General features: G+C 52.2%; 2 protein-coding genes across 8 annotated transcripts in view; one reads left to right on the top strand and one right to left on the bottom strand.

Moving 5' to 3' along the window:
- Window positions 1–16,184, top strand: PPIE (peptidylprolyl isomerase E). Of its 6 annotated transcripts, XM_040974280.1 has the most exons (11): window positions 1–56; window positions 994–1,092; window positions 2,027–2,070; window positions 2,156–2,322; window positions 2,591–2,617; window positions 3,167–3,248; window positions 3,717–3,817; window positions 4,530–4,653; window positions 6,003–6,188; window positions 8,604–8,746; window positions 8,924–9,682. In XM_040974280.1, exons 5-11 carry the CDS (start codon window positions 2,615–2,617, stop codon window positions 8,990–8,992), a joined length of 708 nt encoding a protein of 235 aa, XP_040830214.1. In that variant the 5' UTR covers window positions 1–56; window positions 994–1,092; window positions 2,027–2,070; window positions 2,156–2,322; window positions 2,591–2,614; the 3' UTR covers window positions 8,993–9,682. The 6 variants fall into 6 exon arrangements, with proteins under 6 accessions (XP_040830214.1, XP_040830216.1, XP_040830215.1 ...); XM_040974282.1 differs by lacking the exon at window positions 2,156–2,322 and having other exon boundaries at window positions 7–56; XM_040974281.1 differs by lacking the exon at window positions 2,156–2,322 and having other exon boundaries at window positions 7–56; window positions 4,569–4,653.
- The window catches only part of LOC121152279 (bone morphogenetic protein 8B), a 23,410-nt gene continuing 14,279 nt past the window's right edge, over window positions 14,020–23,150 (bottom strand). Inside the window, exons 4-7 of one of the 2 annotated variants that reach the window (XM_040974276.1) lie at window positions 16,945–17,139; window positions 16,154–16,233; window positions 15,621–15,731; window positions 14,020–14,204 (exon numbers count right to left, since the gene is read on the bottom strand). In XM_040974276.1, coding sequence (XP_040830210.1) covers window positions 14,055–14,204; window positions 15,621–15,731; window positions 16,154–16,233; window positions 16,945–17,139 — 536 coding nt within the window. In that variant the 3' untranslated portion in view covers window positions 14,020–14,054. Of the gene's footprint in view, window positions 14,205–15,590; window positions 15,732–16,153; window positions 16,234–16,944; window positions 17,140–23,150 lie in introns of both variants that reach the window. The other variant, XM_040974275.1, reaches the window with a different exon arrangement.

The following is a 23,150-nucleotide window of genomic DNA, read 5'->3' on the forward strand; positions in this document are numbered from 1 at the left end:
CGCCGGCTTCCGGCGGAAGAGCGCGGGAGCAAGATGGCCACCACCAAGCGTGTGCTGTACGTGGGTGAGCAGGCGCGGGCACAAGGCGGAGTCTGGGCGAACCGGGAGCCCCGTGGGTCGGGGGGGATGGGGCGGGAGTCTCTCCATCCCGGGAGGGCGGCGAGCGGCTGTTGCTTAACCTCAGATGTGAGCCCTTGGCGTTGGCTTCCTTCCTGGTCTGCCCAATAGGGGAATATCATGACCCGCCAATTGTTCGCGCCATTCATTTTACTAACAGTGATTCCAGCAGTAGCTAAGTTCCTGCTCCAGCCCTTCCGCCGAAGGAAGGAGTTTCCAGTCTAGACATAAAAACATGGGAATCCTCTCAGTAGCACGGTTTCTAAGTGCTGTGGTCGGGGCTGTCAGTGATGACAGGGGTCGGAGGGAAATAACCGTTCACTTGGCACGGTGAGGGCCACCTTTCCGCATGCGCTGACGGCGGAGCTGATGGACAGGAAGTAGCCAGATAACCACAGGAGAGCCAGGGCTGTTCTAATGCAAAGCGGCGGCCAGACCAGAGCAGAACCCCGCAGGAGTGAAATAGCTTGACCCCTGGGGACAATAGGTGAATCAATGAGGGGGAAGCTTACCAAGTTGGGGAAGGAAAACCAGAAGTTGGAGAGTGGTCCAGAGCTGGGGTTATTAAAAACCTAAGGAGTTTGCACTGCATCCTGTGGGAATCTGGTGATGGATTCATGTTAATTGGCCTTGTGGAATTGCTAGAGGCCATGGAGTTAGGCAGCTGTTAGGTTAATTCTGGGACCAGGTGAGATCTGAAGGACAGGTGAAGAGTGGTTCGTAAGTGTGGGTGGGTGTTGAGGGGCTGTTTGGGAGGCGGTGTTGGTGTACTCAGAGGGCTCAGGGAAGCACCCTGACTTAGCATGCCCACCGGGCCGCAGGCACCTCTGCAGGAGTGGAGGACAGTGGCTCAGAAGCCCCTTGGTTTATTTGCAGGTGGACTGGCAGAGGAGGTGGACGACAAAGTCCTGCATGCTGCTTTCATTCCTTTTGGAGACATCACAGATATTCAGATTCCCCTGGATTATGAGACAGGTGGGTTCGCTTAGCAATTCTCAGGTTCAGAACTCAGGCCAGGAAGAAAACTCAGTCGCGTTTGGATTCCGTTGGTTAGCATGACAGTGTCCTTGATGTTGAAGGAGTGGTCTGAGACTGTGCGGTAAATACATTCCAGATTCCCATCTTGAACTAAGATGCATTTTTCAGTAAACTAGAACCAAGAGGATGTGTTTTAAGCTACAGTGAAATCCTGAGTGTTCTTCCTGCTTCCTTCCTGGCAGCTGTGCTAGTCAACATGGCAGCTTGAAAGCCTTCATCATTACTCACCTAGGTGACCTGCAGTCCTGTTTTCTATTCTGACCTTTGCTGTCCTGTGTGAGAGCGTTAAGCCCAGCTCTGTCACCTATGACGCATCTGAGTGCTATAGAAAGATCTTCAGCCTCTGGGCTTGGGCAGTCTACTTGCAAAGACAGTAAGGCTGTATTAGCTTTCTTAGGGACTTTGGTGATTCTTTAATGAAGTTGGCAGTATTTCCCCCCCACACCCCCCAACAGAATTCTCCTGAGGATAATGACCGAGTTTCGTATCAGGCTTTAGGAGGCATATGTTATATCCAGTTGATGTTTGGAAGGGATATTTAGCTAAGTAACTGAAGGGTTAAATGTTTTTGTTTTTCTGGTGGTCTTGCATGCAGAGGTTAAAGCTTAAAGCTTGGCTGCAGTGGAAGAAAGTTCATTTTAAAGATTAAACATGTAATTCATTATTTAGTTCTGTGCACTAAAAAACACAATTTGTTATTACTTAAACTGCCATTTAAGACTCAGAGAAGGTGATTCCTCCTTCCCAGTGACTGTGTGGAACTTCTGGTCTCTGCTTTGGTAGTAACTGACAGCACCTTCTTTGTGACCGTCCATTTGCTTCCCATTCCCTCACACGGTAGTTACCTGGTTTTGTCTTTTCCTTTTTACAGAAAAGCACCGAGGGTTTGCTTTTGTTGAGTTCGAGCTGGCAGAGGTGAGGAATTGTCACCTACCTGTGTCTAGTCTTTGGTGCACATTATTGTTAATGGTGACCAGGAGTCTGCTCTCCCATTGGTCAGGTTGCTGGGTCTAAAGTGGATGGTTGTGGAGAGACCAGAGCTGCTGTGTGAAAAAAAACTCTCACTTATTCCAACTGTAGCCTGTGAGTTACAGCTCAGTCCTTTGTCAGGCTGTGTCTCTCTGGCTATGCAAAGCTCCCAGCCCTGTTCAGGCACACTCTTACCTGGTAATTATTTCTTGTAATGTCAGCTATATGACTACCGAGCAAGCACGGGCACAAGCGGACTCTGGACCAACCGGGCCCCTGTGGGTCGACAAGGGGTTGGGGAACACACTTTCCATCCTGGGAGGGCAAAAAATGGCTGCCAGGAAGTACTTGCTGGATACATTTGGCATAGATGGGAAAAGTGGAAGTGATTCCTGTCTTACTGTTCCTGAGTATGTGTTCAAACAGCTGCAAATCTTAACTTACAGCTTGTATTTTGCTTTGGCAGGATGCTGCAGCAGCTATCGACAACATGGTATGGTCAGAGGCCTTTCCAACTGAGTTGCTTTTTGGTGATACAGAGGGTCCATAGTCAAATTGGCTCTCCAAACCTCTAGAGTTACAAGGTGGTATAAGGAGGTTAAAAATCTGCATATGAACATATTCACTGCTCAATTGATCATTTGTAAAGTTAGTTCTTACTCAGGCATCCTTTCTCATTGAATAATAATGTAAATCCCAGTCAGTCTTGTTGACCCGTCTGACCAGTTGCCCATGTTTGGGATAACTTGCAAACACAATGCAGGTTGATTGCACTGTGCAACTGCATGTTTGCAAAAGAGGCAGGATTTCATGAAGCATTAGATCAGTTAATAATTGATAACTTCACTAAGCATGAATTTATACAGATGCTTTCAATGTCCTGGAAAAGTCTGTGGTAAAAATGTGCTATTGCATAGTTTGCTATTACGGGCACAGTTGTTAAGGGAGGTCAAATTATGAGCATGTCTCAGAAGGAAATGGGAAGCTGCCTGGTTCTCTTTTCACCTAATACTGTACGCAGCTAAATTTTCAATCCTTTCAGAATGAGTCTGAGCTCTTTGGACGGACAATTCGGGTCAATTTGGCCAAGCCAATGAGAATTAAGGAAGGCTCTTCTAGACCAGGTGAGTGGGAGCATCCCACAGATTCCCTGTCACGCCCCCAGGCTTGGCCTTACTTGTGTTTTATCCTTGTTTACTTGTACTAAGTGGTGCTTTCTGGTGGATAGGAATGGACGGTTCACATTGGCTAAGACCACGCAAGCTTCCCACAGCCAGAGCGATTGTTTCTCCCATGAGAGAGACCGTGCCTCATCTCTTAGCTTTCCCAGTTTTCTCAACACTCCATTCCTGAGGTGCCTCACCAAGGGCTGCGTCTGACAGTCTGTGCCTTGGCCATGGCTTTGGTACTTACCCCTGCTACCTGAACTTGAGCACTGACCTCTGGGGAGCCGTCCATATTCCCAGGAACTGTGCACTGGGACTCCTGTGGCCAAAAGAGCCACATAGTGGCTTCCACTTCTGTGACCAGAGCAGTTCGTTAACAGTTTACTGAGAACTTAACATTACTAACAATTTGTTTGATTCTTTCAGTTTGGTCGGACGATGACTGGTTGAAGAAATTTTCGGGGAAGACTCTTGAAGAGAATAAAGAGGAAGAAGGGTCAGAGCCTCCCAAAGTAGAAAGCCAGGAGGTGAGAGTGAAGGCGAGAGGCTGCCCTGTTCACGGGAGACTTGTGAGGTTTTTTTTCGGTTTGACAGAGATGTGCCAATATAGGTATAAATCAGAGAGGGTAACTAATGTGCTCTTAGCACTCGGTGAAGGCAGCATTGAGTGAATTGAAGGAGGAAGCTTTGGCTGCCTAGTCCTGGTTGTGTCCTGTGTTATGAGCTGCTCAGCTCTGCGTGATCCAGATTTATGATTGCTATTGACAATGAGGACACCTCAGCTGCTCCTCTTTCCCCCTCCTGACTGAAGACTGGGCCGCCTCTCCTGCTTGCTTCCTTGTGGCCAGAGTGTGGCTACACAGGGCATGATGTAGAGGCCAGAGGGGCTGACGTATGAGTGGGTCTGATTAACTAAACCAGGGCCGGAAGATGTTGAGAGCCAGAAGAGTGTCGCGCTGTGACCATAGGATAGGGACACAAGATGATGAGACTGCAAGCCTAGGGATGGGGTTGAGGGAGATGGTGCTGGGCTCTGTGGTCACTGAATATATAGCTGAGTACCATGATCACAGCTCCTGCCTCCTGCAGCTCTGTCAGCACCAAGATCCTCCCTGTCAGCCGTGTGTTCCAACCTGCTCACTTGGCAGTGTGTTCTGAGTGTGTTTTTTTGCAGGAGATTATGTTTACTTCTGTGTGGGAAGGCAGGCAGTTCCCTCTAACACTTGCTTTTATACCTAGGGAGAGCCTCCTGCGAAAAAGGCCCGGTCAAACCCTCAGGTGTACATGGACATCAAGATTGGAAATAAGCCAGCCGGACGCATCCAGATGCTCCTGCGTTCAGATGTCGTGCCCATGACAGCCGGTGAGCAGAACTCTGTCCAGACCAGCAGGAAGCTGTTGCCTGACTAGTGAGACTTCAGGGGATTGCATTACTTCGGTTCTTCTACTCTTTACAATTTTTTCTGACTTGAGTCAGAAAAAATTTGAAGCATCTCAGCTCAGTTCTTGGGCTGTAGGATGCGTCAGAGCAGGAATTTCTGTCATAATTGTGCATTACTTTCTTTTCCTGTATTTTTAGAGACCAACATTTTTTATCTGCTGACTCAACCTCTATAAACCTATTACACCTAAGGTTTGAGGCTAAACTGAATTCAGGAACCTGGAACTCCCGTGGTGTCCCGTGTGGAAGGTAGTGGATCAACAAGTATTTAGGCCATGCCATGCTGCTTTCCGAGACACATCAGCAGACAGCTGGCTTGAGGACAGACTAGCTGGGCCTCAGAGTGGTGCTCTGATACAGGATGCCAGATCATAGCAACAGCTTAACTTGCTGTGCCACAGTGCCAACCCTGCTGAGTTTCTTAAATATTGCTTCTAGTTCTTTTAACATTGACTTACTGTTTTTAATTTTTATTTATTTAATTAATTGTAAAGCCAGAGACAGAGGTTTCTCAGTCTTACCAAATACCTGCAGCAGCTAGGACTGGGCCAGGCCAGAGCCGGAAGGCAGGAGCTCCGTCCAGGTTACCCATGTAGGAGTCCTGCTCTCTGTCGTGGGGTGAAGTAGCAGGAAGCTGGAATGGAAAGCAGAGCAGGACTAAGACCTGGCACTACAACAAGGGAGGCAGATGTCCAAGCTGTGCTGATATGCCTGTCTCCTCTGAAACAGTAATTTGATTTTTTTATCTGGACATAGAAAGTTAATTTCACAAAGCTGACTTTGAAAAACTAAGTTGTCCCCTGGTGTTGTGTTCCTCCCAGCCACCATTTGCTGCTCCTTGCAGGCAGCTCATTTTGACTTTTAGCCAGTTCCTATAGTTTTTACTTCGTGTAATTGTACACTTATATTGCTGCTTCCTAGTTTTTTCATTTTAAGCTTTGTCTTTTGGCTTCCTACTTGAAAAGAAAGAATTAGTAGCTTCTGAAAACACTTCCCTGTATAGATTCTGTAACTGGAAGGCTGCCTTAATGGCTAATGATATAGGCATTTTTAATATATTTCTTGGCCATTTGTATATCTTTTATGGAGAAATCCTATTTAACTCTTTGGCCTATTCATTAACTAAGTTATCTTTATTTATTGTTAAGTTTTGAGTATTGTATATTCTGGATATTGAACATGATACCATGACCAACCTTAGGAGATGACTGTACAAGCATTTAACCATGTGTTGCTTTTAAACTGTAGCAATTTTTTCTTCCTCACCCCAGAGAACTTCCGTTGCCTGTGCACCCATGAGAAAGGCTTTGGCTTCAAGGGGAGCAGCTTCCACCGTATCATCCCCCAGTTCATGTGCCAAGGTGGTGATTTCACAAACCACAATGGCACCGGGGGCAAGTCCATCTACGGGAAGAAGTTTGATGATGAAAACTTCATCCTCAAACACACAGGACCAGGTAGGAGCCTCTCAGTGTAGTGACGCATGAGCCTGGGCCAGGGCAGGATGGCTGTGCAGGCTGGACGCATGGACTGTGGTCGTGGACAGGTAGTCTAGGGGAGACCCACTGCTGGGCAAGGGAGACGCACCCAGCCCCACCACAGAGGACCGGCTTGCTCACACCCTGTGCTGTCCACCATCTGCCTACTGTGTTTGCACGCCCTGTTAGCCTCGCTTCGTTCTGTGGTCTGCTGTTGTAAGCTCTCCCTCTGTCCTAAATGTCGCTGTCTCTCTCACCCCACCCCAGTCAAACTTACTCTAGTAAACTCTCAGTGGATGGTCCCCCAGCAGCTAGAGGAGGGAAAAAGGCAGCAACAACACAGAATTGTACTGAATAATCCCACTTGAAAGTTACGTCTACAATTTTGTGGGTGAAATGCTTGGCAGCCTGACTCAATTTCCCAAGTTATGCTATGTCCCAATCAGAGGTGTTGATGCTGTTTTCTTTCCTGTCTCTGTCTGCATGGGCATGCTGACTTCCCTCTCGTTTCAGAAGAACTGTCCACGCATGACAGGCTCCCCTGCCTCAGCCCTACTGAAGACCTGGCCTTCTGCAGGAGTCCATTTCTGCCTCCTGTAATCCTCTGCCCCGGGGTCCAGTATCTCTGACCAGAGGCATCCTTGGGCCTTCTCCCCTTCTAGTTTACTTTTTAGCAAAACATCCTGGAAAAGTGGCTTACACATACTGCCTTTCTAAGCGCTTCCACCCAGATTTCAGGCCCACCTCTCATTGAAGCCCCTTTTACCAAAGATGACATCAGGCCAGTGATGTGACACAGTAGGTTAAGCTACCAGTTGGGACACAGGAATCCCCTATCCTAGTACAGTTTGAAGTCCTGGGCACTTTACTTTTGATCCAGCTCCCTACTAATGCACCTGGCAGGGCAGCTGAAGGTGACCTAAGTATGTGGGCCCTTGGCACCCACATGGGAAATCTGAGTTCCAGCTCCCAGCTTCAGCCCAGCCCAGATCTGGCTGTTACAGCAGCCATCTGGGGAGGGAGCCAGTGAATGGAAGATGAGTCTTCCTTTCTCCCCTGTTCTAAGTAATTAATTTATTAACACTGAGCTCCTTGATGTCCCACTCCTGGCAGGGCTCGGCCCTCGTCTAGTTGGCTGCATTTCCCTTCTTTGTTGTCTCTTCCTTTTCCTCACCCTTAGAAGCGGAGCAGGCTCAGGGCGCAGTCTCCTGTTCCCCACAGAGCCGTGTTTCTTGTGCTCTATTTTCCTAACTGATGGTTTGTGGCACTGCTCTTCACTGTGCACAGGCAGTGTGTCCAGCCTACCCATGTCATTTTTTAAAGTTAATGTCATATGTTTTATTTTTCTTGAGTATGCCCTAAAAGCATTCTGACATATGTGTTTGACACTAACTTTTACCATAGAGGTTTTTTAATTAATTTATTCAAATTTTTAGCAAGTGCAATGTATTCCATTATTTTAACTCAGTAACACCCTGTAACTGGTTGAAAAGAATACATCACAGGAAAGGGCATTGTAATGAACAAGTGCGTGCCTCAGGATGTGTGTGTTTAGGTACAGCCATGCCCAGAGACACAATGAGCATTCAAATGTGTGCACATGTACACTTAGCAGTGTAGACAGGGTGTCAACCGGCACTTGCGTATGATAAACAGTATTGTTGGTGATGTAATTGGGAGAACAGGTAGATGAAGTTGATTAGAGTCCAAATTTTAAAAAACACTATTCCCAGGAATGTCCCTATAAAACAAAGCAGAAAACCTCCAGAATATTGGGCTTGTGTATATAGGAGAAATAGGTCTTAGGTACAGATAGTTTTAAACATTTTTCTTTAATACTCAACATCATATCAGTATCTTTTTTTTTAAAAAAAAAAAAAAAAGAAATTTATTTATTGTAAGGTCAGCATTACAAAGAGAGAGATATCTTCCATCCACTAATTCACTTTCTATATGGCCACAGTGGCCAAGGCTGGGCCACGTGGAAGCCAGAGCCTTGACCTCTGGTGAAAATGTGAGCATCCCAGGCAATGTCTTAACCATTTTCCCTCATGCCCACCACCTCACAGTATCGCTGACAGTCAGAAATTCATTCAGGTTTCCAAAGAACTCTTAAGGGCAGAACAAACCCCATGGAGACCCACTTGTCCTAGACATTCTGTTTTCATAGAAGACACTTAGTAATTGTTAAACGAATAAATGAAACAAGCCAGTATAAAATGATTGAAACAACCTGCCCATCCTGCTTCACCATCAGCTGAGTGGAGGACAAGGTGGCCATATCCACGTGCTCTGTGCATCCCAGAGTCCCAGCCTGTGTGGCTGTGGTTGCCGACAGGCTGCACCTGCGTTTTTTGGGGCGCGGGTGCTGACCAACTCCCACTTTTCTCTCAGGCCTCCTCTCCATGGCTAACTCTGGCCCTAACACCAATGGCTCCCAATTCTTCCTGACGTGTGACAAGACAGACTGGCTAGATGGCAAGCATGTGGTGTTTGGGGAGGTTACTGAAGGCCTGGATGTGTTGCGGCAGATTGAGGTGAGTGGCAGGGACCCGGCCCCTGCTGGAAGGATTGGGCTGAAGCAGCTTCTCCTAACAGTCCTGTCCTGGGGTGGAAGGTTCTAGGCTGGGGTGGACACTGGGGCTGGGGTGCCCAAGCCAGTCTTCATTCCCCACCTGCATGGCCCTGACTTCTCTCCTGCTCTTCCCACCAAGGCCCAGGGCAGCAAGGATGGGAAGCCCAAACAGAAGGTGATCATCGCGGACTGCGGCGAATTGGCGTGAGCTGGCACCCTCCTGCCCTCCTCTCTGCCCTTGCCCTGCGTGCCCAGGAAGCAGTCAAAGTCTCAGGGACCCACATGGAAAAGCGCTCATGGCCTGAGTCCTCAGGGCCAGCCTGGAGTAGCTCCTGCAGACAAAGCCTGGACATCCCAGTGTGGCTGCAGCCAGGAGCAGCCAGTGTGGAAGAAGCCAGTGCAGGTGCCCCTGCCCATGGGACCCCCAGAGTTTTTTCTCTGCCAAAATAAACCCTTGTCCTCAGACTGCCACCTTTGGCCAGGTCCTAGAGGTTGTCAGAGATTATATCTGTGGCTAACTGCCCCCCTGCTCCAGACAGGCTGAGAAGTGCTCAGGATCTGATATCCTTCCCGTAGATTCTATTTCCCTTCAAGTCAGCCAGGTCTTTTTGATACCAGGTGAACTGTCAAGACCGGGAGATCATACAGGGGTGCCTCCTGTCTTCCGTAGCCTCTGCTCCAGACCTCATGCTGTTGGCCTCGTAGCAGGTGTACTCACCAGTGATCACACATTTATTTTGTGCTTTTCCATTATGCAGATTTTTTTAATGCTACAGCCAAAGTGCAGTCTCTGTGCCAGGAGCCGCACTTGCTTATCGGGAGATAGGAAGTCAGCAAACTACCAGGACTTAAGCCGACCTACTGCCTGTTTTTGTGAATAAAATTTTATTGGAACACATCCCCAGCTGTTTGTTTCCACACTGTTGACTTCCTCACTGCAATGCAGAGTGAATAGTTGGTGATAGACACTGTATGGTCTGTGGACTGTGTGTGGGGAGGTGCTCTGAAGAACCAGTGGGATGTGTATATATTTACAGAGGGGAAAAGATTGCTCTTAAGAGATTGGCTCCTGCAGGCATAGAACATGGCAAGTCAAATCTGCAGGGCATGATCCAGGCTGGAGACTCGGGGACAGACTGATGATGCAGGTTTAGGTCTGGATGCAGAATGTCTCTCACTGTCCCTGAAGGCTTTCAGCTGGTTGAGTGAGAGCCACTCACTTGGAGGGTAACCTATTTTATTCATTCTACTGACATAAATACCAGGGTACTTCAAAAATTATCTGGAAAAGCTACAAAATCTGTCATGTTTCCAACTTGCAGAAATACTCTCATTTTAATCCATTGAAAAAATCTCCACAGACATTTCTGAACTGGTACTTGACCAGAAAGTGGGCATCACAACCCGGCCACGTTGCTTTAGGATATGCACCCATCACCTTCCCAAAGCCTGAAGTGAGAGGATTTTACGGAGACCATTCCGAATCCTAACCTCTCCTGGGAGGGGGTGACATGCTGACCCTACGCTGGCCCCTGTGTGCGTAGGTCAGACTCACCTAGAGCTTTGCAGCAGTCAACTGGATTTCTTTTTTCTATCTCCTCATGTTGGGATGCACGGTATACTCAACAGTGCCCCCTCCATGCACAAGCTGGCTGAGAGGCCAGTCACAGGCATTTGTCAAGCTGGGCATGACAGTACTGACTTTAGGGCTTACCTGGGAACCAAGAGAGGAGCTTAGTGCAGCCAACCCTCTCTGAGAGCCTGGTAAGGTGGAGGCCGGTGGGCAGGCCTGCAGGCTCGGCAAGTCTGGAGTCCACAGCAAAGCCCCGGCTAGGCAAACCAAGGCCTAGGTGATAGGAGGCCATCTATGATGGTGTGGCAACACTATGCCCATGCTGATGTCATGGGACTGGACCTCCATTATGCCTGTGAGGAGGGGATAGCTGGGGTTCGTGCCCTGAGGGGAGACATAGTCATGGTCCCCATGACTGTCCTGGGTCTCCGTGAGGAGACACCAGAAACGGTCCTACTCTTTGAGGCAGGAAGGGAGACAGACCCCAAGGCCTGGGAAAAAGCATGCCCCATAGTGTGTTTCAGCTGCTTGTGGCACAAACCTGACAGCCAGGGAGAACCCAAGCTTGTCCGGGGAGTGGACTAAGGACGTGAAGGGACCCTTTCTGCACCCCGAAGAACCAGGCTGCTTTTCTTGGGACTCCTCGACTCCTGTTCCCAAGCTCCAGGACAGAAGCAGTCTTCTGCACGAAACACACACATCCACTTACTAAGACATTCAGTACCAGTGGAGTGGCTGTACAAAGGCATAGGCCAGAGCTGGACGCGGCGACTCTGTCCATCTCATGCCTGCCCTTGAATGCAGGCACCTGGCACAGCAATGCAAAGAAGGAACTACAGAATGACCAGTAGTAACAGTTTGAATCTGGTGACAACAGGAAACTGGAGAGCCATGTTTCAAAAAAAAAACTTTATTAACAGGGAAACTTTCACTATATAATAAAGGAGGAAAAGCACATCACAGATTTATAGAATACAGCACGATCCCAAATTTGTAGAACTTTCTGGAGTGTCCTTAACATTTGCATGTTGAGCTTAAGGAAAAAATCCTACACATGAAATCACCAGTTCTTATCTGAGCCATGAAACTGGTGATTTGATTTATAGTTTGTGGTTTGGAGGAAAAAATGGGAAAAATTTTAAGTGAATCAGGTGCTAGCCTAAGACCTTCCCCTAGTAGCAGGACACCCTATGAGTAGGAGAGTATCCCTATTCAAGTTGTCGCAGAGGCCCTGGGTGGTGTTTGGGGTCCTAGTGTCTCAGACAACATGGACTCTGGCTATGCTGCCTTTCCTGTTAGGAATTTCTCTAGAACATCTTCCTTCCATATCTTGGATACCACTAACCCGATGCCACAGCCTCCGGGACAGGATGGCAGTGCAAGGGCCCCTGCTCCTGGGCACGTGGGAGCCTGTTATTGTCTGTATCTTCCCTTCTTGTTAGCTCACTGATTCCTCATCAGGGTCAGTGGATTGGATCTGACCACTCCCACGGAACCTTCTTTTTAGTCTGACACAACCAGATAATCAGGCCATGCCTTGAGCAAGGAAAAGAGAAATGGCGATGCCCATGCTGCCAGCCTGGGCCACCCACCTCAACGCCATGCTGGGCTCAGCAAACAACTCACTCATGGGAGGAAATGTGTGGCTTTTGTGTCCAGTTGCTGCTCCAGGGCTCTTTCTGTTTGATTTCACTTGCTAACTATCTGGATGGCAGAAATCACTTGAAGTCTGAAGGCCTGGTTAAGTAGGTGAGACCTTACTGTTTTTCAGTTGTTCTGCATGAAAAAAGAAGATTGCGAGTCCTATTAGTTCCTGCCAGGCATGACTTGATGGGCCAGAAGAATGGTGAGCACCAGCTCCTGTAAGGGACAGCCACCTGGCCCCAAAAGGGCTCAGTGTGAGAAAAGGCTTGGCTGACAGATCTAAGGGCCCTTTGGAGATCAAATGAGGCGACTCCCTCAGCTTTCAGGTAGAAAGTGGAGCCCCAGGTAAGGACACTCCTACATGAGTCACATGTCCTTTCCTCCATGCCAAGCCTGGGAGCCCTACGCTGCCAGGGAACTCATGAGGTGCAGGCAGGCTGGACCTGCCATCTGTGTGCATGGCAGGCTGAGGGGTGGTGGGGTTGAGCAGGGTTTCCTCTCCCTCGGCACCTGCACAGAGAAGCCTTTGCAGGTGCAGGAGAGCCGCCCCACAGCATGGCCCCAGCCCCCTACCCCTTCCCTACAGCCCATCCTCAGGGATATGCAGCATGAACAAAAGACGCATCCTTGGGACTGCAGCAGTCCTACCTCAGCTGGGTGTGCCTGTGGTCAGGGTGGACCCAGAATCTACTTTAATGACAGAGTCCAGACAGTTGGACTCTGTCTGTCCCAGCAGGTAAATTATAGGCTTTGCGAGTCAGAAATCAAATAAACACCACAACTCCCAGCGCTCCTGCAGGGAGCACAGCGGTTTCCGGAACAGTGGAGGCTGAGACGAGGCTCCCCACCCAGCTCGGCCTAATTACCGCCTGTCCGGGGACAGGGGCCTTCCCTTTGACTCACAGGTCTGAGAAAGAGGACAGGGCTCTTCTACACGCAGGGTGACACAGACTCAAGGGACTGGCCTTGTTTGTGACAACTTGGTACCCACGGCAGGTGCTGACAAGCCCCTGGCCCTGTGCCAGACCTGCCCAGAGGCTGCATCACTAGTGGCAGAGGACAGCACACAGTTTGCACTTCCTGGGGGCCAATCAGTTGGCAGTGGATGCTGAAGTCCTGTGCTGACATGGGCAGATGTAGTTGGAAGGAGTGTCAAGATGGATTATTGCTGTCTGCCCACAGAAGGGAATGGAGATCAGGGTATTCTGCGGCCTACCATCATGGCGGGCCGCCCATGCCACTATGCTCAATGAAATGGGACCTTTCCCTTGTGGGCCCAGGCATGAACAGAGACTTCAGTGAGTTGGAAGCCAGGATGTGTATTTCTCCAAAGCGAAATGTCCATATTCAGCATGTTCTGCCCTGTGGCAGCCAGCAGCCGACCCAAGGCAGGAAGCCCTGGGCAGTACGGACCCTTGGCTTTTGAATTAACCAATCTTGTCCACTGAGCTTTCTCCTGAGCAAGCCCCACCTGTCCATCTGTGGCCAGTGCTTTGGATTCAGATGCATGAAGACACAGCCCTGAGGGCGGTCCCTGATTCAGCTTTCTTCTCGAGAAAACTCCCAGGTGCAAAACTCCCAGAAGGCAACCCAAGGACAGCCCAAACCCCATCTCCACCAAAGCCCACGCAGTCAGTCCCAGGCTCCAAGTGATTCCCCAATCATCCCGCATCTGCCTGCAGTCTGGGCTGGTACTGGATATAACTAGGTTGTTAGGCAGGGGTTACTTGCCAGCCACAAAGAGACAAAAGTCCACACCTAGGGGGTGTAGGGGCTGGAGTAGGACGCCACTGGATGAGACTGCCAGGCCTGGTGGCAGGATGACCTCAGCAACTTCAAGCAGAAGAAGGGGAAAATGAAGGCCCCCAGGGGACTAAACCCTGGCAGGAAGAAGGGAGAAGCAGGAACAGGAGGCTTGAGTACCCTCCCCACCAACCATGCCTGGCTGGGCCTAAGACTGTCCTTGCCTGGGTAGAGGACATAAGTCCCCTGGGGGCCTGACTCGGATGTCGAGGGACTGGGGAGCGCTGGCTGCAGTGGGTGGCAGTCAGGCTCAATGGCAGCCGCAGGCCTTGACCACCATGTTGCGGTGCTTCCGCAGGATGACGTTGTTGCTGCTGTCGTAGTAGAGCACGGAGGTGGCGCTCAGCTTGGTGGGTGCACAGCACGCCTTGGGGACTGCATCTGGCTTCATCAGGTGCACCTGGCCAATGTGGATGCAGGTGGGGGCATCAGTGACCTGCAGCTCCCACCTGCTCCTCACCCTGATCTGTCTCAGGATGGTTCTCAACCTCCCATGTTAGTTTCCTGTGACCAAGGCAGGTGCTAATATGCAGATCTGCCCTCCGCCCACTCAGGGCCCAAACCAGGCACTTGGCACAGCTGTCCAGGCCAACAGGCCAGGAACCACAGGTCCTGGGCTCTTACAGCCTCCTGCCTACTCCCAACCCAGCACTGTTCATTTATGTCCCCAGACGAGGACAACCCTGTGGTCAGTCCCCTGTACACTGTGCACCTGGGACCCTAGAGGGCAGTGGCCATGTGGTCTGCTACCTGGCAGATCATGGAGTCACGGCAGGTCTGGCATCAGGCTGTGGCTGAGCCTTAATGTCCCAGGGACAGTGGCCTGGGAGAAGCTCACACCTGGAGCCTCATCGCTGGAAGCTGCCCCAACACTGGCAAGCTACATGCCATGTCAGAGTATCTGGGTCCCATCCTCAGCTCTCGCTCCTGACTCAGATGTCTGGTCAGACAGACCCTGCGAAGCTGCAATGAGCGCTCAAGTGATTGGGTTCTTGCCACTCATGGGAGACCCACATGGAGTTCCCCGCTGGAGTTCCCACCTGCTAGCTTCAGTCTAGCCTAGGCCTACATGTTGCAGGTGATTGGAGAATAACCAGTAGGTGGGGAATCCCTCTCTCTGTCTCTCTTTGTCTCTCATCTCTGCAGATTAAAAATATAAAATTAGGGGCTGATGCTGTAGTGTAGTAAGCTAGTCTTTCACTTGTGGCACTAATATCTCATATGGGTACCAGTTCTAGCTCCAGCTCCTCCACTTCTAATTAAATTCCCTGCTTGTGGCCTGGGAAGGTAGCAAAGGATGGCTCAAGTCCTTGGGCCTGTGTATCCACATGGGAGACCCAGAGGAAGCTCCAGGCTCTCGGGTTCAGATTGGCTCAGCTCCATCCATCCATTGTGGCTATTTGGGGAATAAGCCAGTGAATGGGAAGCTCTCTCTCCTTTTGTCTGTGTAACTCTGCCTTTCAAATAAAAAAAAACTAAAATAAATAAAGTTAAATCTTTTCAGGAGTCCACATTGTGACTCAGAAGGTTAAGCCACTGTCTGCAAAGCCAGCATGCCATTTGAGCTTTCAGTCCCAGCTTCTATTCTTCCTATCCAGCTCCCTGCTAACCATCTGGGAAAGCAGTAGAACAAAATCCAAGTGCCTAGTCCCCACAATCCATGTGGGAGACACAAACAAAATTCCTGGCTCCTGGCTTTGAACTGGTCCAAGCCTGGCTATTGAAGCCATTTAGGGAGAATAAAGCAGTTGTCACTCCCCTAGCTGGACACGCTGATCTGGCCTGCTCCGCCCTCCCTGGATGCTGCAGTACTGACCAGGGACTGTAGGATGGCGTGGTTGGTGGCGTTCATGCAGGAGTCCAGCGGGAAGACACATTCACCCTCACAGTAATAAGCTGAGTAGCCCTGGGGGGCGATGACCCAGTCCTGGGGAGAGAGGCAACGGGGAAGGTGAGCCCAGCCTCCTCCCTGAGCCACAGCCCTCCCCACACCACCGCCCTCCATCCTCCTGGAGACCCTGCTCAGGAGGGCTGGGCCCCAGCTCTGTCCCCATCACCCTCCATCCTTGCCCCGCCTCCCCAGCCTGCCCCGCCAAGCCATCTGGGGCTGCACTCCCAGCGGATCCACAGGGCACAGATCAGCATCCGGACACCTGACAGCTTCCTCGGCCCAGGCTTGGATCAGCTTCAGCGTCACAGTTAAATTCACATGAAAGTACCACAGTATCACTTTACATAGTATAGACTCCCAGAAGAAAAACACCAAATCAATGCCCTTCCCCCTGGAGAGCCACGGGACCTCTAGGTGGGGACAGTCGCTGAGTGAAAAGGAGCAGAGTCACCAATTACCAGCCAGCCAAGGTCCCGGAAGCTGACGTAGAGCTCATGCCGGCGGCAAACCTGCCGGCCACTGGAGCCATGGACAGCATCTGTGGGGACAGATGGTCAAGGTCATCTCAGAGGTTCAGGGGATGTTGTCCTCATGGGCACATTTGACAATGAACAATGAACTAACCAATGGCTCTCATAAAGCCATCCCTGGGGCCCCAGTGCTGCTGGGACGCAGCTCAGAACCTTCCATGACCCAGCTGCTGCCAAGGAGCACATCTCAACCCTGACTCCCCGGCCTCTGATGCCCCAGGCCAGCCCAGCAAGACCCTTGGCCATCCTGTGGCTCCTCTTGCCCGGCCCCCCTCACCTAGCATGCCCACTCCACAGGGGCTCAAGTCAAGGCCAGCCCAGGGGCCAGCTCCTGGTGCAGGAGGATATGGGGGCAGGTCCTGGCCTGACCCCCAAGGACTGACCTTGGCATAGCTGGTCTGGGCCAGAACAGAGGGTCTCAGGGCCGGGGGGGGGGGGGGGGAGCCACAGCTGCCCAAGGAAAAGGTAGCTGAGTCTGACAAAGGCTCCACGGGGAGAAGAGGAGGGGACAGTAGGTGACAGGGACAGCCAGGACAGAGTTCAGAGGCTGAAGGCAGTAGCCGCCATCAGTGTGCATCTGGGCACAGGACAGGGTCAGGAAAGGAGGCAGGAGAGGAACAAGGGCTTGCAGCATGCAGAGAGCCTGCGGGGGGGCGGCGCCCCAGTCTTACCCACCCCACTCCCCAGGAGCCCGCCTGCCTTGGGCCTGCCAGCCTCACCAAAGATCCCTGGCAGCTTGTGGGTGTGCGGTAGCTCATTGGTTCTTTTTGGCTGCCTCCTCTTCAGGGGCCTCAGGGCCCGAGGGGCGCGCCCAGGACTCGGGCTGGCCCTGAAGAACGTGACCATGAAGGGCTGGCGGGAACGTGGGGCCCGCTGCCCCAGCAGCCCAGCCAGGCCAGGATCCACGCTGAGCCCTGAGACAGAGAGCAGAGAAGGTCGCTCATGGGTGCCGGCCTTGCCGCAGATGCATCTAGAGGCTAAGGGCCAAGTACCACCCCCTGCCCAGCCTCGGTTTCCTCATCTGCAGCCCTGAGTCCCACGTGGAGTGCAGCTCCCCACGGGTGGGCACAAGGCAGTGGAGGAGGGTGGCTGGAGGCCTGGGAACCGCAAGTGACACTGGCCCAGGGGTGGTGATGCTGGCACTGTGGGGTTCACAGATCTCATCACGCTCCCGTGGGTTCCCCTGGTCCCGTCTCTCCCACAGTCTGCTTTTCATCTTCACAGAGAGTTGCGCAGTCACGAGTACAGTCCACAAGCTCTGCCAAGGTCGGGGGACACCAGCCCGGGGTCCTGCCGCCCCCACACACCTGCTTCTTGGCAGCCCCCACTCATGGCAGCATCTGCCATGCCTTGGGGACCTGTATGCCCAGCAAAGGCCCGAGCCAGCTCTGAGGCCCCCAGGGTCTACAGACGAAAGGCTGAGCCCAGTGAGGCAGGGACAAGGGAATACCGTCCCTCCACCAAGGTTCCGCTGCCCTGGTCTCATTCCACAGCCCAAGTTCACAGTCACTGGGCCCGGCTGACAGTCAGATAAAGAATGGCTGCAAGCAGAGGTGAGACTTGGACCTCAGTCCTGGGAAGAGGAGAACCCAGAGAAGCAGGGTTTCCCCGCAGTCACTTTGAGCCCAGGATGCTGCCGATAAGCTGGGTGATTAGCCTGGCACATGAGGAGGCCCCCAATAGAACCACCCGCCTGCCCTGACTGGGTGCCAATGCCCGTTTTCTCCTTTGCTGTGGGAGCAGTTGCAGAACTCAGAGAAGTCATAAAAAAAGCTCCAACCCAAAACTCCCCGCCGCTCCCACACGCTGCCCTTCAGTCTCCTGGGCTGTTCCATTGCCCCACGGCCCCACGTGCTGCCCTCCATTCTCCTGGGCTGCTCCCACGAGCTCGCTCTGAAGCCTAGGCAGAGGTCAGCACAGCAAAGCTGTTTGTTCGTCTTTGTCCCCGCTGTCTGATCTGCACCATCAGCACCCCTGTGAGCGAGTCCCTGTGACAGGTGCACCCTCATGTCCTGAGGCATTCACTCCTGCTCAGTCACAACCCAACAGAGCTTCTGTGCTGCGCCTGTGCGCAAACTGCTTACACTGCACACCAGAAGTGTGATTCTTGCATCATGTTATAGCTTAAAGAGACAGGAACCAATGCTATGGTACAAGAGCTTAAGCACTGGGCCCGGCGGCGTGGCCTAGCGGCTAAAAGTCCTCATCTTGAACGTGCCGGGATTCCATATGGGTGCTGGTTCTAATCCTGGCAGCTCCACTTCCCATCCAGCTCCCTGCTTGTGGCCCTGGAAAGCAGTCGAGGACGGCCCAAAGCCTTGGGACTCTGCACCCATGTGGGAGACCTGGAAGAAGTTCCTGGATCCTGGCTTCGGATTGGTGCAGCATAACATCGGCCGTTGTGCTCACTTGGGGAGTGAATCATCAGATGGAAGATCTTCCTCTCTGTCTCTCCTCCTCTCTGTATATCTGACTTTCCAATAAATAAATAAATCTTTTCTTTAATGGGGGGGTTAAGCACCATATATAGTGCCCATATGGGTTTTGGTTGCTCCATTTTCAATCCAGCTCCCTGCCAAGGTACCTGGGAAAGTGGTAGCAGATATACTAAGTGCTTGGTCACCTGAACCCATGTGGGAGAATCAGATAAAGTTCCTGGCTCCCGGTCAGTTGACACGAGCACCTGCTTCATCTCTGTGCTATCAGCATGATGATGCACACACATGCATATGAGCACAAGTGTATACATAGAAAGTCATTCCACTGACAAAGCTAATGTCATTCTCCCTTATCCACCACAGGTCATGAACATCATCTGCCCCACCTGCTGTCCCACTCATGGTCAGTCCTTAAGCACCATGACTCAGACCAAGTCCACTGACCACTTGAATGTGACCTTTGACCTATGACATCACCTGCCACAGTCATGCACTAGACTGTGAGAGGCCCCACTCAGGGCTGTGGACAAGAGCTGCCCAGACAGGGCGTTGTGCCCTGCAGGAGCTGACTTTGCTATAGAGCAGCCACTGGGAGAGCAGGGATCAGCCAGGTCAAGGGTATGGGGAAGCTATAGAGCCATGAGAAGGCAGAGGAACAGACAAGGAAAGAGTGGGGCAGCAGACAACCGAGTGCCTGAAGCAACCCCACAGCCTGGCTGACCCAGGGGATGGCTGCTGCTGCATTGCCTTGAGAAGGTCCCGTCCTCCAGGTGTCCCCTATCCTTGTTTGGCTTTCCACGGCTGTCTCCCTCCAAGGGCCCCCTCGGTGCAGAGTGCTCACATTTAACCCACTGGATAACAAACCAATGCTGAGCTCCACGGAGCCAGCCTAGCCTGGAAGCTGGCACCCTTTAGGGAGCACTGCAAGTCCAGGGGAGCTTGACAGAATCGTCAGAGCCACTATTCCGTGGGGCCAGGCAGCTGTGTCTGGCTGAGCAGGAGGAACCTGTCGGGGCCTGCTCTCTGCTCTCCTGGCAGTCCCCTCTCTCTCTTCCTCTGTGCCTTGAAACCCCAGCCTGACCCTCGCTATGGACTCCTGACCTCCAGGCTCGAGAAGGTACTGTCTACTCAGGGACGTTCCACCCCTCCTGGCCAGGGTCCCTGGTCAGCTGCCCACCCTCCTGGCTGTCCCTTCATGGAGCGCTGTCTCTCCCCACCGTCCCTCCCTTCCAGGATCTGCCTGAGGGGGCTGCTGCCCGGCCAACTGGATCATAGCTGCACACTCTGACATTCACACATACCTCATACACACTTCATATGTCCACACCACTCTGACACACATTCACACATTTCTACATAATTGTTCACACACAGATTGCACACACATGCACATCATCTCCCCATACATACACCTACCTGACACACACTCAAATATACACATGCAATCACACACACATTCACATACACACATTCAGCTACACCCCCCAAACACACACACACATACATGGTTTTTCAGTTGTGAGAAAGCCCTCAGGTGTTTCCCAGTGGAAGGAAGGGCCCACAGGCCATCTGGGTTTAGGGCAAATTCCCCATTGACCCATTTGCTGGGTCTATGGAACTGCTCCTGCCAGGCCGGTAGCCTCAGCCATACCCAAGGAGACTCAGGAGCCCTTCTCAGAGGGAGGTGGCCCTGACACTCAGTCCCTGCTCCCTGTCAGGGCTGCCTTGGGACACCAAGACCAGCGATGTGCCAGGGACTGGGAGCCAAAGAGAAACAAAATCCAGAGTGCCCTGCAGCAAGCTGGGTGAGCTCCACCTCCAGCTTGCCCTCCAGTTCCTGGCGCTTGCACATCACGTTCTCACTCAGGTTCAGGCACATGATGCACCAGATCTGCCTAGTGGCCAGGAGCAGGCCCAGGCCGAAGTCATTCACACCCAAGTTGCTGCTAATCACCCGCAGGTCCCTGACGCATATGTGCAGCAGCGCCTCAATGATCCTGCAGAGCCCGAAGCCCCTGACCAGTACTAAACCCCAATTGGAGATATAACTCACCATCTCATTGGGGTCCATGAAGAAGCAGGCACAAGGACAGGGTCTGGCAGCCAAGCAGCCCCCAACCAGCATGGGCCCTAAGTGCCAGGCACCATGTGATTCCAGGAGCCCCTGTCGCACCATGGTCGGCCAGGCTGCAGGCACACCCTGCCACCACTGGTTCCTGCCACTGCGTCAGACCAGGGAGGGTACATGGCAGCTGCCCCAGGCCCTGCTTGGTGCTGGGCAGTTGGCACTGAACCCAGAACAGTCCTGGCCTAGACAGAAAGGGAGCTGTTCCCACAATCTGTCCTGGCCTGGGCTGGGGGCTCTACCAGACAGCTCTGTTCTGGAGAACTGAATGCATATAGCCCACACAGGACAGAACTGCAAAGACAGAGCTGTTCTGCGACCACCCAGGTTGAGCACACAGGCTTGGGACACCGAGAAGGAACAGCCATTGCTCACAGGCACTCCCTAGGTGCCAGGCTCCTGCCCTTGTTTGGTCCCATTGGCAGCTGGGGGCACGAGTGCTTGCCCCACTGCACCCAGGAGAAGCTCCAAGTCACTCCATCATGCCAGTGGCACTCATGGTTCCACAGAGCCATGCGAAGGGCCCCTGCTCCTGAATGGTCTGGCCTGACCCCATCCTCCACATCCTGCCCTCAGATTTGCCCAGGATTTTGCCAGTGTTGGGAACACAGGCCATCTCTGACCTGAGAAGGCCCTGACCGGACCCCCGGTATGTCTCAGCCCACCTTCACCAGCAAGGCTCAGGAAGGAGCTATCCCCACTGCCTGGCTCCCTCCAGCTTCTGCTCAGACTCTGTCCCCAGCCCCCAGCCCCTCACCTTAACTGCAGTGTGCCCTACTCCTCTGCTCGTTACTCTGTCCCTGCCTTCAGCCCTCATAGCTGCGAATGGACGACCCACTGGCTTCTGGAAACTCTTTCCTCTTTTGGGCCAGGGTCACCTTGCTCTCCAGGTCTCTGCCCTCACCTGGAAGCTCACTCCTCGTCCTTTGGCTGCCCCCTCCTTGCCATCCCTGGGCCTGGCAATCACATAAGGGCCAGGGAAGAGTTCAGTATCACCCCAGCCAAGAGACAGACTACCTGCCTCATCCCAGCCTTCTTCTCCTTTTCTTCCACGCAGACCACAAACAACCCTGACTAAGAGCCCTGCCTGGGGTTTATGCAGGCATCTTCTGTGACTTCCCCACCACCTCATCATGAGCATCCGGACACCCCCACCTAGATGTGGCAGCCCTCATCCTGCCCCTTCCTCCTGCTCCATGGCTGCTGGCACCTGACCTTGCTCCTGCCCATCACGCTCTGTGCTTCCTACTCAGGGCAGGTGATTCTGAATTCCCAGCACCTCTCCAGGAAAGTCTTAGTGTCACTACGTCCAGGTTTTCAGGAATGTTAGATCACTTGGGCAGTTCCCACACACTCTGCCCTAAGGTCCCTGGGGAAAAGTCGTCATTTCGCATTCCTGGGGCACATTTGTCACAGCTCAGGAGCCTATGTTGTGTTCTCTAAATGCCACAAGGTGTTCAGATCTGCACGGTTCCCTTAAGGCCCTCCCTCCACATCAGGATCTGCCCAAGCCACCATGCCACAGGTAGCTGTCAGCAACTTCCTGGCCCTCTGTGGGAGGTGAGTGATTGTGATTGTATGAATGCATCTTTCTTTTCCTGCTTGTATTATAATGAACTCAAGCTAGCTATGGAGTGTGACTGCTTATTGAAACAAATCATGTTTGCTATGGAGTCCAGAAGCTGATCTTGGCCTTGGGAAAGCCAGTTGAGCCCTCCTGGATCAATATGACAAGAGGACAGGATCCATCATAACAAAATGTAGAGAGGGAGGGAAGTGACAAGGGCACAGTGAGCGTGGGCTGTGGACCATCCTTTTCACTTGGAACATGGGACTCCCCTAGCCCAATCCCTCTCCTCTGTCCCATCTCAGACAAATGACTTTCTGCAGTGGCTCGGTTGTTCAGAACCCCTAAGACTCCACTCTTCCTGCTGGAGTTGAGCCATCAGGCACGTTCATCCAGGAAGCGTGTAGGATTCTGAGACTCCTTGACGTCAGCTTTGTACCCAGCGTCAGTCCCTTCTTCCCCCTGACATGCCATTAGTCATACTTCAGCAGTCCAGCCTCCCTCTCAGGCTTCTGAACGGCCCCAAACAACCTCACTGAGCTGGCACTAGTTCTTGACACCCACAGTCTGCCACCATCCTCATCCATGGCTGAATTAAAATCTCTCTCCTTGGTTTCAATCTTTGTCCCTGCCATTCTGATTTGTAACCAAGACCCAGACTTTGGGTGGCAGTCCAGCCTTTGACTTCTGATGGTTGCACTGGGGCTGAGGCCTTGAGGAAGCGCCCTTCTCATCACCTCCCATCCAGGGCCCCAGCGTTGGCGTCGCTGCACTGACAGCTGAGCTGCTACTCGC

This window comes from Ochotona curzoniae, unplaced genomic scaffold (assembly GCF_017591425.1).
Source record: "Ochotona curzoniae isolate NIBS_2020 unplaced genomic scaffold, NIBS_Ocur_1.0 contig_2404, whole genome shotgun sequence".
Taxonomy (NCBI): domain Eukaryota; kingdom Metazoa; phylum Chordata; class Mammalia; order Lagomorpha; family Ochotonidae; genus Ochotona; species Ochotona curzoniae.